The 16,986-nt window shown below is 38.9% G+C and overlaps 1 protein-coding gene and 1 long non-coding RNA gene across 2 annotated transcripts in view; one reads left to right on the forward strand and one right to left on the reverse strand.

Moving 5' to 3' along the window:
* The window catches only part of SYNPO2 (synaptopodin 2), a 79,914-nt gene that overhangs the window by 10,277 nt on the left and 52,651 nt on the right, over window positions 1-16,986 (reverse strand). Inside the window, 3 exon segments of the mRNA XM_061372121.1 lie at window positions 4,674-6,841; window positions 10,151-10,944; window positions 15,225-15,376. Coding sequence (XP_061228105.1) covers window positions 4,674-6,841; window positions 10,151-10,944; window positions 15,225-15,376 — 3,114 coding nt within the window.
* LOC133222441 (uncharacterized) lies at window positions 10,914-14,048 on the forward strand. Its single transcript, XR_009728291.1, has 3 exons — window positions 10,914-10,999; window positions 12,544-12,615; window positions 13,612-14,048. It is a non-coding gene; the product is annotated as an uncharacterized LOC133222441 (long non-coding RNA).

The following is a 16,986-nucleotide window of genomic DNA, read 5'->3' on the forward strand; positions in this document are numbered from 1 at the left end:
TTTATAGCCTGCTGATACCTCAGATATCTTAGTATTTCTTTACTACAAATACATACAGGTTTGTTTGAATTCTGAACATACATTTTACTGTGAATAATGACAGCACTCTGACAAAAAGAAAATAAATTAATTGCCACATGATTGCTGTGGTGACAGCAAAATGGGTCACTACAGTTTTAGGGCTGATTTTGTGTCTTGACTCCTGAATATCTCATATAAAGTAAAATTAGACGTACAAAAATAAATAAAATAGAAGTAGGTATATAAAATTAGAATCAGTGCAAGAATACTTCAGACAAAACTGAACTGAAACCTCCTCTTAGTGGCTGATCTCAAAATGGCATTGATCTCAGAATGAATTGTCTGTGTGTCTGCCAGAGAAGTGGGCATTCCCTGCTGCAAGTCTCGATATGAGTGTATTATGAAGTCCCATGCCATTGGCCAGGTACTTTTGGAACCAAGCAGCTTATTGTCACTGGGTATGGTCACTATCTTAGGACACAGGCAAAATTCTTTCTTCCATAAGAGAACAAAGAGCAAGAGAATGAGGTTTACTTGTATGAGATGGTAATATTTATTCAATAAATGTTCCTACAGAAAATAATAGTAATTGAAATATCTTTCTAATTGTTTCTAATATGTAATCTTTTGCTAAGCAGGAACATGGTAAGAGTGGTTACCCTAGAAAATTGGGGGAGAATTTAAGCAGTTCTCTGTTCAAGAACTAATTTTTGTTTTTTGTTTTTGCAATGGGAATTTTAGCTTTTTGCCTAATAAGTAGTCATCTCCAAAACAAAATTTTTCAATTGAGTTTTATAACAAGAGGTTTATAACTGAGTCAGAAATTGAAAGTATATAAACTCTCGACTGAGGTAGCTGTTTTCATGAAAACTCTATCTGGATTGTGAGACCCAAACTGCTGCAGTATAATACCTCTGGCATGTGCTATAACTAAATGTGCTATAGCCAAATGTGCTATAACCAACACAAACCGTTTAAATGCCTCTTTTAATATGAACATATTATAAGTATTGTTATAACGGGTGGCCTAAAATCACTGTTACGTATGCTTACATAGTGAACATAACAACTGGATCTTGGTAACCTTGTATTATGTAAAATAATTCAAATAGCTTTTTCAGAAAACTGTTTACTAAAGCTCACTGCCTTTTCAAAGTGAAATTTCAGGTGGCTCCTCTCTACACAAACCATTTATTTTCTTGACATTTCAACTACGTTTGACACCATGGTTAGGTTTTAATTTGAATCTGTGACAACAAACAGCTGAACTTTCCTCTAAGCGCTTCACAAGAGACTGCATTTTGGATAAAACTGTTACTCTAAGTAGGCTAGTTTTCTGAAGTATTCTTGAGAATTACACACTTACCTGATTAGTAAAAGGAGTCTTGAAGCCAACTTGGACCCAAGCAGCATGTGTGTAGAAGGATGTGTATATATGAAATTGAATTCAGAGTTGGACTTTGAATGGGATTTTCAAAAGATCTTAGCTGAGTTAAGATTACTAATGTCACTTTGGCTTTTGCTTTTAACTCTTACTGGTGCTTAAAAACATCCTTCTGTCATTGCTATAGTTCATATGAAATAATTGTATTTAAATAGCAGCAAAAACGCCAAATGTGATCAAAATACAAATTTTCAGCATAGATGCACTTCCTTTTCTTTTGGACAAAGTAAAAAGAAGATAGGCTAGTAGCTATATTTTATACTGGTGTTACAGAAGCTGACTTCTTTCGTATTGCTGTAAACATGCATGTGAATTAGTAGACTTTCTAAGTGAACTTTTGGGCTGTGCTGAAAATTAATGAAATAGCAAAATGATTTTAAAGATGGCAACTATGCATTTCTGTCTTTCAGGTGAATTTAGTTCTAGACAGATGACTCAGGAAACAGAAAGTTTCTGTTTCAGTCCACAGCTGTCATCTAACTCCTATTAATTGACTTCTGTCTTTCTGGACAGCTGATTTCCTTTGCATGAGACTATGTCTCAGCTTTACCTCTTGTTTCTTCTGCTGGTAATTAGAATAATAACACTTATTATTTCTTACTTGCAAACTGGTATGCCATATATGCATATATATGCTAGAAGTTAGATTTCCCTAATCCCCACCTTTCACACAGGATACTTGGTCGCTGCTGATGAATTCCAGAAATTACTGACCTGAGCCTAATAGGAACTAGTGGCCATGCTATGTGAGCTGCTGTGTCTTAATAGCCACATGCATCTATCACACTTGTGGTAGATGTACAAAACTTCTAAAGATTTCCTCATTGAGGAAATATTCTTGTGGTGGTAGGGTGAACAAGTACAGAAATGTGATTATAATTTACAGATGTATTTTACGGAGGAGACTGTGAGTAAAACCATATAAGGCAGTATGAGGCTGATTGGATGACTGTCTATCTCTCTAGCAACATGACCTATCTTCGGTAGGGTACCTTTATTCCAAGTAGATACTAGTATCTTAAACTTCTACCTAATATAGTGTATGAAAGTTCAGATATCTTTTACTGAGGAGAAGAAAGGAGTGAGGAAAGGGAAGGAGAAAGGGAAATGTAATGGTAAAGAGAAAGGGAGGAAGAGATTTCATATTAAGAGGATAGCATAGAAAATAGATTTCCTGTACTGTCAGCCTGTACATGAAAGAAAAAATAGCAACCAAACCAAAGAAAATAAAGCCAAACAGGCAGAGAGGAAACGGACAAGTTTAATGATAGAAGAAAAATACAGATACTGACAGTGGAAAAGAGATAGAAGGGAGATCTCCAAAGGATTAAAATTTTGCTTTCTGTTTCCAGGTAAATGCAGTGTAATCCTTTCTTGGGGTTTTCAAAGTATTTTTTCCCCAAACAATTTCCTGTAATTCTTTTGAATTTTAAGAGGGAGACAGATCAGTTGGTCATTTCCTAAAGCAATCAGTATCCCAGTCCAAAATATAAAGGGGAGAGTAGGATTTTGGAGGTCCAAAATTGAAAGGAGTGATTTTTATTGGCATGATTAGACTTTGATTCCAATCTGCTTTCTGCATGTACAACCAAATGCTTCTCAACTTTGACTGCAGTTTGAGTTACCATCATGGACCAAAATAAAGAGATACTGTTCATACTGGGGAATGTTTTCTCCATCAAGACAGTTCTACTAAAACCTTATCCACAATCTGGTCTGTAGTGGTAGATTAAACAAATGGTAGATTAAACAAATATATCAACAGGTTCTGCCACTTTTATTCACACAGTGGTGCTTTAAAATCTTTAGCTTCACACTTGGGATGAATTTTGATACCCTTAGTTGTGTGAAACAGAATCTTGTTTCAGGCCTAGCACCGCTGATGGTAACAGGACTACTTACTGGAAAAACATGCTACTCAAACATAACTCCTTGATTTCAGCAAGACTGTTTACTCACTGGAGTATTACACAGTAGGTTTTAAGACCACAGACTGAATAATTTTCTACAGTAGCAGTGTTTCGATCCCCAGTCTCCAATATGACAAGTAATAGGTGAAAGTATAAGACCAGAGTAAAAAGATTTAAAGTGTGAAGAAGCACTGTAAAACTTCAAGTGAAAATAATAAAATGTGTACAAGAGGACACATGATCATAGTTATGATTTACAGTTAAGTGCTGATTTCTATGGCATATACTACTCTGGTTGCAAGAATCAGTACCCTTGACTATATGTATCCCTTCAGTTGTCAGTCACTTTGCTTTCACAAGAAGCTATTGCATTACATTGCAGCTGGAAATTCCAGCTCATCTCTCTGACTGTTCAGTAATTTTTACTTACTTGCTTTTATCTTACTTGCTGGATTGAAGGCAAATTTTGGCTAAAAACATGTCTGCACTTGGGGTGTCAGATTTCCCCAAAATGGGAAATCTTTAACAATTTTTCCAACAGTCATTCCACCTCTTTTAAAGCCTTCAGAACACTCCACCATCTCATATAGCACATTCTCTGTGAAATTCATGATTTTAGGTCACAGCTGATCCACATAGCTTGCAAACTAAGCCCCTGGTGGACCATCAGATTCCTGTGGAAGGACCTTTGAGCCAAGACAGATTCTGACTTAATTCTGTGGTGCTCTGTGCAGGTCAAAGGTCTATCCGGTTGTATTCCACTAGTGATCAGTCAGAGTCTAACACTGTATCTATTTTATGCTATGTAAGTAATATGTGTTACTAATAATATTATTTAATAAGGCACTTCTGTAAAAATAAAAAAGTCCTCAAATCCCTAGGTCATTAGAATATAGTTGAGGAGGGGAGGCAGAAAGACAGAAAGAAACCTCTTCTGTATTAATTTGACATACCAGGAATATTGTTTACTGTTATTTCTGATGTAGGAGTCCTAAAGCAAAAACCTAGTGTCCTGCACACTTAGTACAGTGGTATCTGTTCATTTCAGGATGTTCTGTATATAAAGCATCTGATAATATGCATGAAAGTGCTAAAGTTTATATGTTTTTTAATTCCTTAAAAAAGTTCAAATATTTTGGACCCAGATTTAAGGTGATACATCTGACATTATTAAGGAAGCTAAGGAATACTATTGGCATTGTTTGTGTGCCAGGTTAACACTGCAAACGATTGTAAGCAGAATGGACACTAAGTTTCAGCTATAAGGGCTACTTTTCAATAATGGATGGCTTCCACACCTGTGCAGTGACACCAGCTTTCTTTGCTGAAAATTTTGGCCTTGGAGCAGTAAACAAAGAGGATGTGGTGCTTTCTGGCTTAGAAAATGCAGAGTAGCTCGTAGGTACATATGATTCATTTACTGGGGTAGGGGCATCTGACTGGAACAAAGGCTGTGAAACGTAGGCTGGCATGGAGTACACTGAAGATGCCCAGGCATTAGTAGGAGAGCCAGCACCAGGTGGTCCTAAAGGTAGAGCTTGCTTTGAAGTAGACAACTTTGATGTCTGCTTAGTAGCAAGGCTTTCCTTAGTACTAGGAGGTTGAAAAGTAAACAAAGATGCATCAAGTTGATAAGGTTGATGTTTCATAATATCCAAAGCATTGAGACCTTTCTTAGGTTTTCTTTTTGTGGTTTTGGTAGCAGCAGTGGACTTAGAGGAAGGCTTGGTAGCACCAGGAGGATAATATGGGCTGTGGATAGGATTATAAGCAACAGGTGGAGGTGCTCGGACATTAGATGAATATTTCCAAGAAGCTGGTAAAGATGGAGTTGGAGATGAGGCTCGTGCCATGTTTGCCTGGACAGTCTCTGAATCTACCACATACTTCTCCATTCGAGAGTGCCTTCTGGCAAATAACTGTGCTCCTTTTCCACTCATAGCTGGTGGCATCTCAAAGGGTGGCTTTCTTTCTCCAACACTTGATGTGACTGGTGTGGTTGTCTTGGGTGTATGGTTTGGACTCACTAGGGTTGCCTGAGGCCCTTTGAAAGGACCAGCTAGGTTGAGAGTACCTGGAGGATGGGCAGGAGAATGAGGATACTGTGGAGATTTGAGTGGTGCAGGATATGCTGCCTGAGGGGAGGCTGGTGCTGGGAAAGAAGGAGCCTTACTAGAAGCCACACCTGGAGATGACCAAACTGGAGTACCAGGAGAGATCTTGACTGAAGGCTTTGGAGCAACAGGAGGAGGGGACTTTTGTTTAGATGCTTGAGTCTGCATGAAATTGCAAGCTTCTGCTCCCAGACTCAGGTAGTCTTCTTCAGGTCCTGACTCAAAACCAGCCCCAGTAGTTTTTTTGCCCTCTGCATTGTGTACAAGGGATAACAGGGCAGGATTAGGACTTACTTTGGGTGCTGCTTTGAAAGTGAACATAGGTTTTGAAGTGCTTCTTCTCTTTGCCTCTTGCAGTATCCCAGTTCTTTTGGCTGGTACTGCAATCCTTTCATCTCGGGATGCTATGTGTTCTGTTGGCTCGCTGGGTGGCCACACAGATGGGGCAGCTCTGCTGGCTACAGGAGCTGAAACAGATCTGTATAAAGCCTCAGGTGGTGGGCTAACAGAGCAGTAAGGAGGTGGTGCTGGTGTATCTGAAAGAGGACTAGTAATGTTTCTTATGGGTGAAAATGGTGCAGCTGCTCGATTTTGAACCCCAGAAGGGAAGGGTTTCACTGTTTTATTCAAAGAAGCTGCTCTTTGAGTGTCAGAGGACTGAAAAGAGAGGTTTGTGTCTGGTGCTAAGCCAAAGCCATTTTGTTGTGGCATTTTGCTATGATTCTGGCTCACGTCTGTGTGGCTTTTGCTCACGCAGGTCTGCTGTCTTGACATTTCTTCCTCTTTTGTTTGATAGACTGTAGAACTTAGTTTCTGGAAGTTCTCTGACATCGCTTCTCTTCGTTCCTCTGTATGCACTGTGTGTGCTTTCATCTCCTCCTGCTCAGCTGTAATCTGATCCATCCTCTGACGCCTCTTGGCAAACATGAGGGCCCCTTTACCTGTGCTCTCTGGAAGTGTCTGCATCTCGTGCCCGCTTTTTATCTTCTTCTCAACCTCAAGTAGACCACTGTCCCAGTCAAATGTCACAATCTTACTGTCGTTGTCAATGTCAGAGAAGAAATCTTCATCTATTTCTGACTCACTTGTTGCAAGCAGACTCACTTCAAAAGTGTTTTCTTTGTCCCCCTCTTCACCTTCCCCTTCTTCACCCTCGTCTTCGTCACGTTCTAACTTCCCAGTACCGTAGCTGACTAAAGTATATTTCCTCGCCCTTTGACGACGCTTCTTGAACATCAGCACCCCCTTAGAATTGGGATTGGATGCTGCTGTCAGCAGCAGTGCAATACTTTTACATTTGGATTTGGCTTCTTTGACCTGTTTCTCTGAAAGACTCTCACTTCGCCGGAGCCCTGTGGAAGGAGTCAAAGTGAACATTAATTGCATGGAGCCCACAAAAATACAAGGAGACTAGCAACAAATAGTTCTGCAATTATCTATACCAAAATTTACCCACTGCTGCTTTTGCTATATTAAAACATTTATTTTCTTTTATATAGCAAGGTGATTATACTTAAGCCTTTCCCACAACATCCACTGTGTTGTAAATTCTGTATCTAGCATTTGTTAGTCACAGCCATGCAAGTTCAAAGGCCACATCACTTTCTTTAAGACTTTCTTAGTTCAAAAGGAACATTACCTGTGTCTTTGTTTCTGGCATCCTTGATTTTTATTCCCCTAAGTAATCTCTGCAGCAACAGGCAGACAGTATTTTTTCATTTATTCAGTTTCTGTGGTCTGGCATTTACCAAATGTTTGACCACACTTCGTAGGCTTACAGTGGGCATTCCCAGCCAGCCAGCCTCATGACTGCTCAACGTCTGAGACCAAATGAGACTAACTGTATTCTGTCTGACAGTGGTAGCAGCTTCTGCCATTTATGTGTTTACTCGTATGAATTACAGAATGTGCATAGTTGCTAAAAGTTGGTATGATTCTCTGTAATAGCTATTTAAAAGCAAGTAAACATCCACAAAGGCATACATAGAAACTATTAGCATTAACTTTCAGCCTCTTGGAAGACATGGGAGTTTGGCCATGGTACTCAATGAAAATAGGTTTCAGTGTTTTAACAAGCATTACTTACCGGAAACATAATACAGAATTGTATAGGATATAACTTCAGAATATTTATTCTGAAAATGTGGCAGGAATGAATACACATCTAAGGTCTGAATGAAGGGGGCTCAACTAACTTCTCAAGATTATTCACTAGCATATATCAGTAATATGTATTTCTTAAAGCATAAACTGTTTTCATCAAGTCATGTGGCATGGGAATAGGTGCAGCTGTAAAGCTGATAGATGCACTGTATATCAGCATGACTCCTTCCTCATTATGTGACATGGAGCATGTTCCTCATGGGACAATGCTAGTCAGGTGGTGTCCCTGTTGCCTTCCCTTCCTTATCTTCTACCACCACATCTCATGAATGACAGCCTCAATAGCTTCTCCCTTTAAAAGAACTAGAAGTTGAAGCTGTCTAAATAAATGATCACCTTCCACCTAATTTACAAAAAAAAAAAAAAAAAAGCATGCCTCTGATATATGAAAATAGAACAGTAAATTATTTAATATCTTTTGCAGGCATAAATAAAGCAAACTCAGTAAAGAAAGCCATGTGATGGATTTTCTATCAATGCTCATTTTAGCCATGGCAATAGATGGAGACTGATACTTCTATTAAAGACAACTGAAGTTTCACCATTATGCCAGATGACAGCATGGCTGGACCAGTGGTTCTCACAAGAACCTATAAAAGAGAAAACAGCATGGCACCCAAACCAGGAGTTTATAGTACTTTATAGTGAGAGAGACAAATCACAAAATCCTTGGCTCAGTCCTTGGGTTATCCAAATGCTTACAGTAGTCACTGAGGACATTTTCCAAAAGTATAGGTTTTAGTGTTAAGAGTGCTTCTGCAAACAGAAAGCATGTAAGTTCTGTGCTTTCAAATAATGTACTTGCATCAGCACTGAGGGTTATTCTGGGGAGGGGATTAATCAGGTACCCATACAGTCTGGCAAAAGGCAAAACTTTCCATTTTGTTAGCGTATTTTTCCTTACTTCATCTGGATAGTTACTTAATCAGTAGTTTCAAAAGGTGGCAGAAGAAATGTTACCTATTCAGATAAATATAATCTGACAAGTAGTTACAGCAAAAAATTATTTTGAAGAGATCAAGCACCTATAATAAATGTTCTCTAGTTTAGACTTAACTGCTGCATTGTAATTTTTAATTTAAGAAAATCCACACATACTGTTTGCTGCACACAGGTTATTCCCCTATGCTTGGCAATTTGTTTGCTCTAATGTGTAGACAGTCTTTTGCAAGTAATAATAATACTAAAAGCAAACACTTTCATAGATTACATCAGTGGTTCCTAAAGATAATGTCCTGCCACTAGATTAGAAGGAGTGGAGATTGTCATAGATGAGGTGAGGACAGAATCTATATCCTACTTGAAAGAAGAGTCTATAGTGTAATATGTAATTCATTCCTTATACTTCTGCCTGCAGAAGGCAGGCAAGTAATTCTCTAAAGAAGACAGGCATAGTCCCACAGCTGGTTCTAACTTCACAGCCAAAATGTAAAGCATGTGCACATTTCTTTTATGCTTCATTCAATACGCCAAAGATATGTGGATTGCATACAGACACTTAGGCAAAACTAACTGTTTAATCCACTTGCCAATAAGATACAAATGGTTATCATGCTAAAAATATGCTTACAGAGGAATTAACAGGGGGTTAGCAGACTAGTTCCAACACTACACATGAAATAGCTTGTTGCTACAGTATATCACGGCACACATTCAAGCACCTTTGACATACTGCTGCTAAATACCCAGACAGGATTCTTAACATTGTTGGGAAAGAGTAAGCAGCCAATAGCAAGATCCCAAATGAATAAAATAGTAAATAAATTAATAGATAAATAAATGATGCATATTTACAGACAGTGAATGAATATTGTATCCAGTTGCAAATTTAGTTACATGTAAACTTCTTGGACACATTTTGAAGCTCACCTCTGGGTATGGGAGTCAGAAGAAATAGCATGTTCACTTTACAGTCTAGAGAAGACTGACAAAACTGAAAGGATCATGTAACACACACATGCTAATGTCTGTCAAAATCTCTTCTGCAGGCAACATCGGGCTTTTCTACTAGCTTTTTTGTTAACTTTTAAGAGCAGTGGCATGGCTTTGATTTCAGAAGATGCAAATGACAACACAAAGTTTTTTCTATAAAAGGAGAAATCCACAGGATTCACTTAGACATGTTCAAGCAAACTGCTTTTTTGTTAGTATTCTACAGATTGCCTCTGAATATGCATTAGAAGACCATCAGAATTCAGTCTTTTGGGGGATGCAAGTATTTTTAATTGGACAAAGTCATCTAAGCAAAGTTATTCAGCACAGTTAAGGCATGGGTGTACTCTTGGGTCATCACCAGGAGCAAAGTATTACCCTGAAAAAAATATGTAAAGCAAGAACAGAAACATAATTTAGAAGAAAAATAGAGAGGAAAAGTTAGAAAACTGCAGAAAAAAGCCTCTTAACATATTTTTCCTAATACATTCTAAATTCTGAAGTTATGTTTAAAATTACAAAGGATAGCCTCAGGCAGTGCAAATGATTAGATGAGACATACTTACTTGCGTGCCTTGCCCTGTGCTTGAGTGGTCTGTGATCCCTTTCTGAGTGCTGGTTGTCTTCTCTCTGCTCTGTGCCTTCTGATGAGACTGCAAAGGAGAGGAGGGAAGGAGGTACTTCTGACTGCCCTTCCTCCACTTGAGAATTAACACACCCCCTTTCAACCCGAGACTTGGGTGCTTCCTTCTCCCTATTTGAACAGTCCAGGATCACCTCCACCCTGGGGAGAGATGGCTCTGTACCCTGGATCCTCTTGATCTTTTTGCCATTAGAAAACTGGACAACTTTGCTTGACCACTGGATGTTGCCCTCCTTCATGCCCAGGGGAATCGTGATTACAGGGCTAATCCCATCTTGTTGTACACTGGGTTCTCTTCCTGAAAGGGTGCATTTTTCTGCCCCTAAGAGAGTCACAGCAGGAGCATAGGTGCTTTTGTGCTTCTCATTTGAGAGGGACAACTGCAGCTCAACCATAGTACCTGGCCTTCTTTCTTCTGTCTTCCCTCTGAGAGCAGTCTCATCTGTCATGAGCACTTTGGAGGTGCCTGTCACTTTAGGAATAATTCTTGGGCTTTGTGTGGTCTCTTGTTTTGTTTCAGAAAAGTGCATGTTCCTTTCTTCTGCTTCCTGGTGAGACTCACTACATATCTCTGTGATGCATAAATCTCCGTGAGGTATCTCTTTTGCTGTGTTAATGTGCATTGTAGTACTCTCCCTATAGTCCTCTTTGTTTATGTTTTCATCTTTTCCATTTTCTCTTCCAGCACTTAATGCTTCATTTATTCCACTGAAGGATCTGCCATATATAAACAAGTAATTCAAGAAATTAAGCTGCTGTAAGCACAGCAATTGTAAGCAGAGTTACAAAAGCTATTTCTGTATTGTGATTTTTCCCCTATATTAATTGTGGTGCCTGCTGGCAAGTCCATCGAAGTATAGAAATTTTCCCAGAATATAGAAGTCTTAATTTGGAGCATCTTTGTATCTTTCAAAATTCCTCAACTTAACAGTTCAGTAAGAGAGATATTGCACTGCTGTGGTAGAACTATGATCCAGTTACTATCCTTCTGCACTGTTGAATTATATAATTCCTAACATCGGTATGCTTTCACAAGCACATTTCTTTTACAGTGTTTCCAGACAATGCTGCTGAGACTTCTGGGACAGTACCTTTTCATATTTCCCATGTGCATGAGAAAATTAACTTTGCATGGCACCAGAAGAGTGGTTAATTTTTGGGTCTGTGGCTACTATTACAGCTGGTTTAGGCACCATCCTCGTCCCAAGCAGTTTACTCTCTAAGGAATAGAAATGTACTGGGTGAGGATCAGAGGGAGGGGAATGAATACTGAAAATACACATTCGAAGAATTCCTGTGAATCATCCTTATATATCATCCTTATATATCATGGAATAATTAAAACATCCTGGGCCTATTCCAGTAATCCAGTGTAAAAGGGTAGTGAACCCACACAGTATTTCCTAGTTATTAAAAATATCTATTTCTAACTGGCAAAAGTTACTTTGACTTACCGAAGCCTACTGCGTGCCTCAGTGTAGCTCCCTTTTTTAAACTATTAATTCTCTTGTCCCAGTTAGGCTGTTTTACCGGTATTAGGACTCCTGGAGTATATTCTACCTTCTTTCTGTACTGACTGCTATTAATCTGAGAAAAAACATGTTCTATACAGCAAGACTGCAGCATGTTATTAAGGTTTTCTGTTGACTGGAAGGTGGCAAAGCGCTTATTCAAATGACGGAAGTGGTAGGCATGTAGAAAATTATTAATATCAAGTATTGTGGAGGTTTCTGAAATCAAAAGCCAGTTCTCAGGTATTCTGAAACTTTGGACCCCCCTACAAAGAAAGACCGGAAGAAGCAATAGGATAAATGAATCTGTCAGTGCACTGAAGAAACTTCAATGTCACTTACTTTTCTAGCTATGCAACATACTGTTTGTAACAGTCTGCCTCAAATAGCACAAAATGTGTAAAGTCCATGAAACATAAAGGTCAGACAGATTTTAATTTAGAGAGCTCCTTGTGAGTGTTGCTGGATTCCATCGTATTATGCTATTCGGATGATCAACTGTACTGCTCCTGAGTACAGATAAATTACAGAAATCTGTAAACATTTCCTTGTTTGTAAGGAAATGAGATATGAGATAAGATATGAGACCTGGGACTAGGCCAGCTACATCTAGCCTTTATTGGTAGCTGAGTGATTATGTATATGTGTGAGACACAAAGATTTCCACATTAAAAGGCCTTTGCTACTTATGGATATACTCCTACTCTATATATCAATGTGTATCCATGTGTCAAGAGACAGAATACTGGGTCTGATCTCTTTTTTGTCATGATTCTGGTTTATCAAATTACTCTTCTTCTTTCAGGTCTCTCCAGCTCACTGCAGGAACACCCCTGGTGTAGTTTCAGAAAAGAATAAATGGTGTCAGCACTGCAGGGTTTGTCTTAGAGTCATTTTTTCCTCCCTGTGTGGTGTATTTCATTTTGGTATAAACTGCGCACACTCCCTACTTCCTCCTAGACATTTACTTTCTAGATTCAGCAGTAGCCCAAGAGTTGCTACCACTGATGTGAAAAGGACAGTCCAGCATTTCTGTTTCTGTCCTCACTCTTGATGTTTCTCAGGACATCTGTTCAACATTTGTTGGGAAGGTTGGTAAGATGCTCCATGTGGCATCTGGAGAGTGCCTGCCCTGCAGGATGTCTCTTTCCTCTTATCCTGTGAACCCAAGATTTTGTGGGCACTGCTGGTTACTAACTGACTGTGGTTTGCAGGGGATTGGGAAATTTTTTTGTAGACATCAAAGGCCAAGTATCATTGTAAAAAATACTTTAAAAGCCTAATTTTCTTCCCACTAAGCTTCGTCAGAGGAGAATTAGGCTGACAATGAATGCTTATGAAAATCTTATGCATGCAAATAGTTCAGGAACAGTTGGAAGATTCCCAAGGAGAAATACTCTCCCCTGCCAGCAAAAGATGCTTGGATGTAAAGATTGCCACTGGAGCACCACTTTAATTAGGCATTATTCTTGCCTCATGATTTCCAGCATCTTCTTGAGATGGCTGCTAACAGGTGGCTACTCTGGAAAGGAAGGATCTGCTTCTCATTGCTTTTGAAGGATGCTAGGACACTTCCTGGAAAATCCTTCTAGTGGTAGTGCTATGAGGGCTACTATCCACAAAGGAGGTGGCAAGGAAAGAGAAATGTTTCTGTTTATTCTCTTATACCCTGCAGGATACTTCCAGTAGGGGCTGGGATTTGGGGGAGATGAGCTAGTGAGAAAAAATTAAAAGATTTTCACAGTGAATTCCTTTAGAACATTTTAGTTACTTTCAGAATGCTGATCAACGGTAGTTTTCTTTAGATTTCTAACAGACAATTTTATTCCATGAAACAGTGAATTATGTGGTCTGTTTTGGTTCTGATTTTCAGGATGTGTCTTGTTCACCATACATTCAGACAGAGACAATGGAATGAATGGAAGATGTGCTGTCACTTTCAGCTAGAGCTGTGGCCTTCAAACCAACTCAGGTATCAGTTACAGAGCAGCAACAAGCAGGAGTCAAAGCATATGGAGCTATTTCTATGGCTGCAAAGAAGGCAGCTAGTCAGCCACAAATACCATTTTTACAAGTGCAGTTCAAGTAGTCAGGAATTAAAAACATAAGAATGCAAATATCACATGAGGAGCATTAAAATGATACACTGCTGAACCAGAATCAAGCACTATGCACTATGGAGAAGGTAAGCTGTAATTCTCAGCTATCACAGTTCCCCTCATCTCATCACATTACCCAGCCCAAGTCAATGTGCTCAGACAGGCCATGCAAAATGTCTGTTATAAATAAAATGAATACTCTTTGAGAGCATCTTTGTTTGGAGGTGGAATTGTAACTTTGAGCTACTAGACACTTGAGGAAAGTTCCTGTGCACAGGCTGCAGAAACCACAGAGGAATTTCACGTGCTGTTTAGACACCCCTGGTAACCAGAGACAAGTGGGTTTTTTTGCACCAGAATGCTTTCAGCCTTTACAGTGACACTTCTCTCCTAGCTGTTGTGATAAATTGTGACCCCTTCTGTCCTCCTGGTCCTGCCCGTGGGAGAGCAGACACAGGGAATTGCAGTAGCTCAGGGTAGAGCCATAATTCCTTAAAAGGAGTGTGGAAGTCTCAGGTATTTTCTTACTCTTCTTCCTCTTCCTGAACACAGAAGGTAATTCAGAGTTCATCTTGTCTGAATTCACAAAGTCTGGGAAGAATGTGCTTACTGTAAGTGATTCTGAACCCAAGATTGCATATATTACACTGATGACAAATTACAAACCAGTCATTGGAATAGACTGATGTGCCGTGACCAGTAATGCTGGCTTGCTTGCAAGCTTATGGGAAGGTTCTCTAAGAAGCTTGAAACATTTTCAAAGAAAACTGAAATTCACATGTCAATGTTTGTAAATGGAGAAGTTGAGACCCAGAGAGCTGTGACTTACCCACCTCATCTAGCGAAGTGATAACAACTACAGAAATAGTATTCATGCTTTCCAGACCCTCTCCCCTTCCTGTCTACTAACACATTTTGCCACCCAAGAAGACCATTTGCCATGTCATCATCAAGGCATATCTGTGTAACACACTTTCTCCATCTATACAGATTTTGCTTTTAGTAAGCCTCACTTCCCTATCTATGGACAATAACAACACTTCACTGCTTCAAAGGGATGGAAAGAATAATTGAACTTAAGACTGTAGTATGCAGATATGGTAGTGGTCACCTTGTAAATATTAATACTAAAATAAAATTCTTACATTTAGAGACTGTATGCTAAATTCTGTGCCTGAACTGTGCTGTTCAAATTATATACAGTAGTTCCTTCAGATCAAATTGTCTTTCTTCTCTCTTCCATACAGACAAGCAGAGTTACAGGCATTAATAAGAGGACCATCAGAAGCTTGCAGTGTAAGTCTGAAAAATGAGTGCATTCAAAACCATCGTTTTCGTGTGGTTCACTGAACAGAATTGCACCAAAGCATTCTGAGCATTCCTATACCTCTTGATAAGCATCTGCAGGACGTCAGTCAGGCTTTCCATCAGGACGGTAACTTCAGCATAGGTTAAGTCTCCACAAGGCTTGCCATTGATAGACACCACCTCATCTCCCTCACACAGTCCAGCCTTAGCTGCTTTGCTCTTGCTGCGAACCTACAGTGAGTCAAAAACAAATTCCAAATTTCACAATTAGCGTTCATTTGAAAACAACAGCAGTTATTTCCTCAACGTACTTTTGTCCTTACAAAAGAAAAAGGATCAGTAATATTGATCATGAACAAATTTCTAATGCCACAAATTAATAACTTGTCCTGTCCCAGTTGAGGTTAATACTGTTTTGTCCAGTAATAACAAATATTAAACTGCTTTTCTGCTTTACTGAGCTTGCAAGCTAGATATCAAACAGGTTGGAATGTTTGGTTTCGGTTTTGTTGTTTTGGGTTTTTTTTTTATAATGGGGAGACATAAAAGTCTGGGACAACAGTCTATTGATCAGAGTTAGCAGAAACACAAAAAAGTCTCATTATTTTCTCCAAAAATGAAGGACTACTAGAGTTGAAATCTACCAAGATTTTAGAAGATGAGTGAATCTAAGGCTCTTCTAGGCAGAATGACAATATCTGCATGCTGTTAGAGCTGTAGGTGTAAGGACTTCTGGTATGCTGGACACTTTTCCTTAGATGCCCAACTGTAGGTTTAGTTGCCAGATTATAAACATCTGAATCACAGGGGATCCTAAATCCATGTTTAGCCATCTGAGTAGGTGCCCTGATATGTTAAACTTAAGACACTCCTGTTAAGGTTTAACCTTCCCTACTAAGTACTCGTTCAAGAATCTTACACGGCTCTGATTTTTGCAGTTTCACTTCTTTTTCCGTTGGCAGCATGTTGTAGCTTAATGCAGTCTTTGTATTACAAAACCTAGACAGCTCTAACACTACTCAAAGTATTCCATACAGTTGACTGCTTTTTTAAAAGTACATATTTGGCAAACAGTTATGTTCTGTTAACCAGGATGCCTTTAGGAGTGTATTCTAGAATGACACATGCAAATAAAAGGTCCTTTCTAGAGTTATTTGCTCTCAGTCTTGTACATATTGGTGTGAGTACTTTTACCTTACATGATACTCAGTTGGGTCGATATGTTATACTTATTAATTCTCAGAGCATTTTCTTGAAAATTTTTAAAGTAGTAATATAATTCTGCCACACTTACAGCAGCAGAGTTATCCCCACTGAATCTAGGAAAGTTGCTTCTGATCTACACCAGATCTGAGGATGCAACTGACCCACAGACTCATGGAATTATCCCAGATATACTATTACACGATATACTATTACACAGCTGGATTAGTACCTAAGATGAATTTCTGGAGGCAATTTTGAGAAGTTTCTTGGAGTCAAGGTGATATGTGGAGTAAATATTGAGACTGCATGTTTTTCTGTGGCACAGCCATATATCTTTGTTGTTTCAATTTACACATACCTATATGTCATATTATGGCTTTTTGAGCAGTGAAGAAACAGAAGCCTGGTGCATACAGAAGCCAGTTTCTGCCTTGTAGAGTTAACATTTACAAATATGGAGAGGTATGCTGCTCTGTTTATCTCCTGTAAGGCAAGAGCATAAACATCCTTGTGCTTTAGGAAGAAACGACAGTTTAGACAGTATTAAGAATGTTTTGCTTCATATATGAACTAGGTTTTGGGTTGAGGTTTTGTTATTATTTTTTCAAATAGGAGGATATGCTATCAAAATTTTA

This window comes from Neopsephotus bourkii, unplaced genomic scaffold (assembly GCF_033783945.1).
Source record: "Neopsephotus bourkii isolate Nb327-2 ecotype Australia unplaced genomic scaffold, CSIRO-AGI_Nbou_v1 NB_1598, whole genome shotgun sequence".
Taxonomy (NCBI): domain Eukaryota; kingdom Metazoa; phylum Chordata; class Aves; order Psittaciformes; family Psittacidae; genus Neopsephotus; species Neopsephotus bourkii.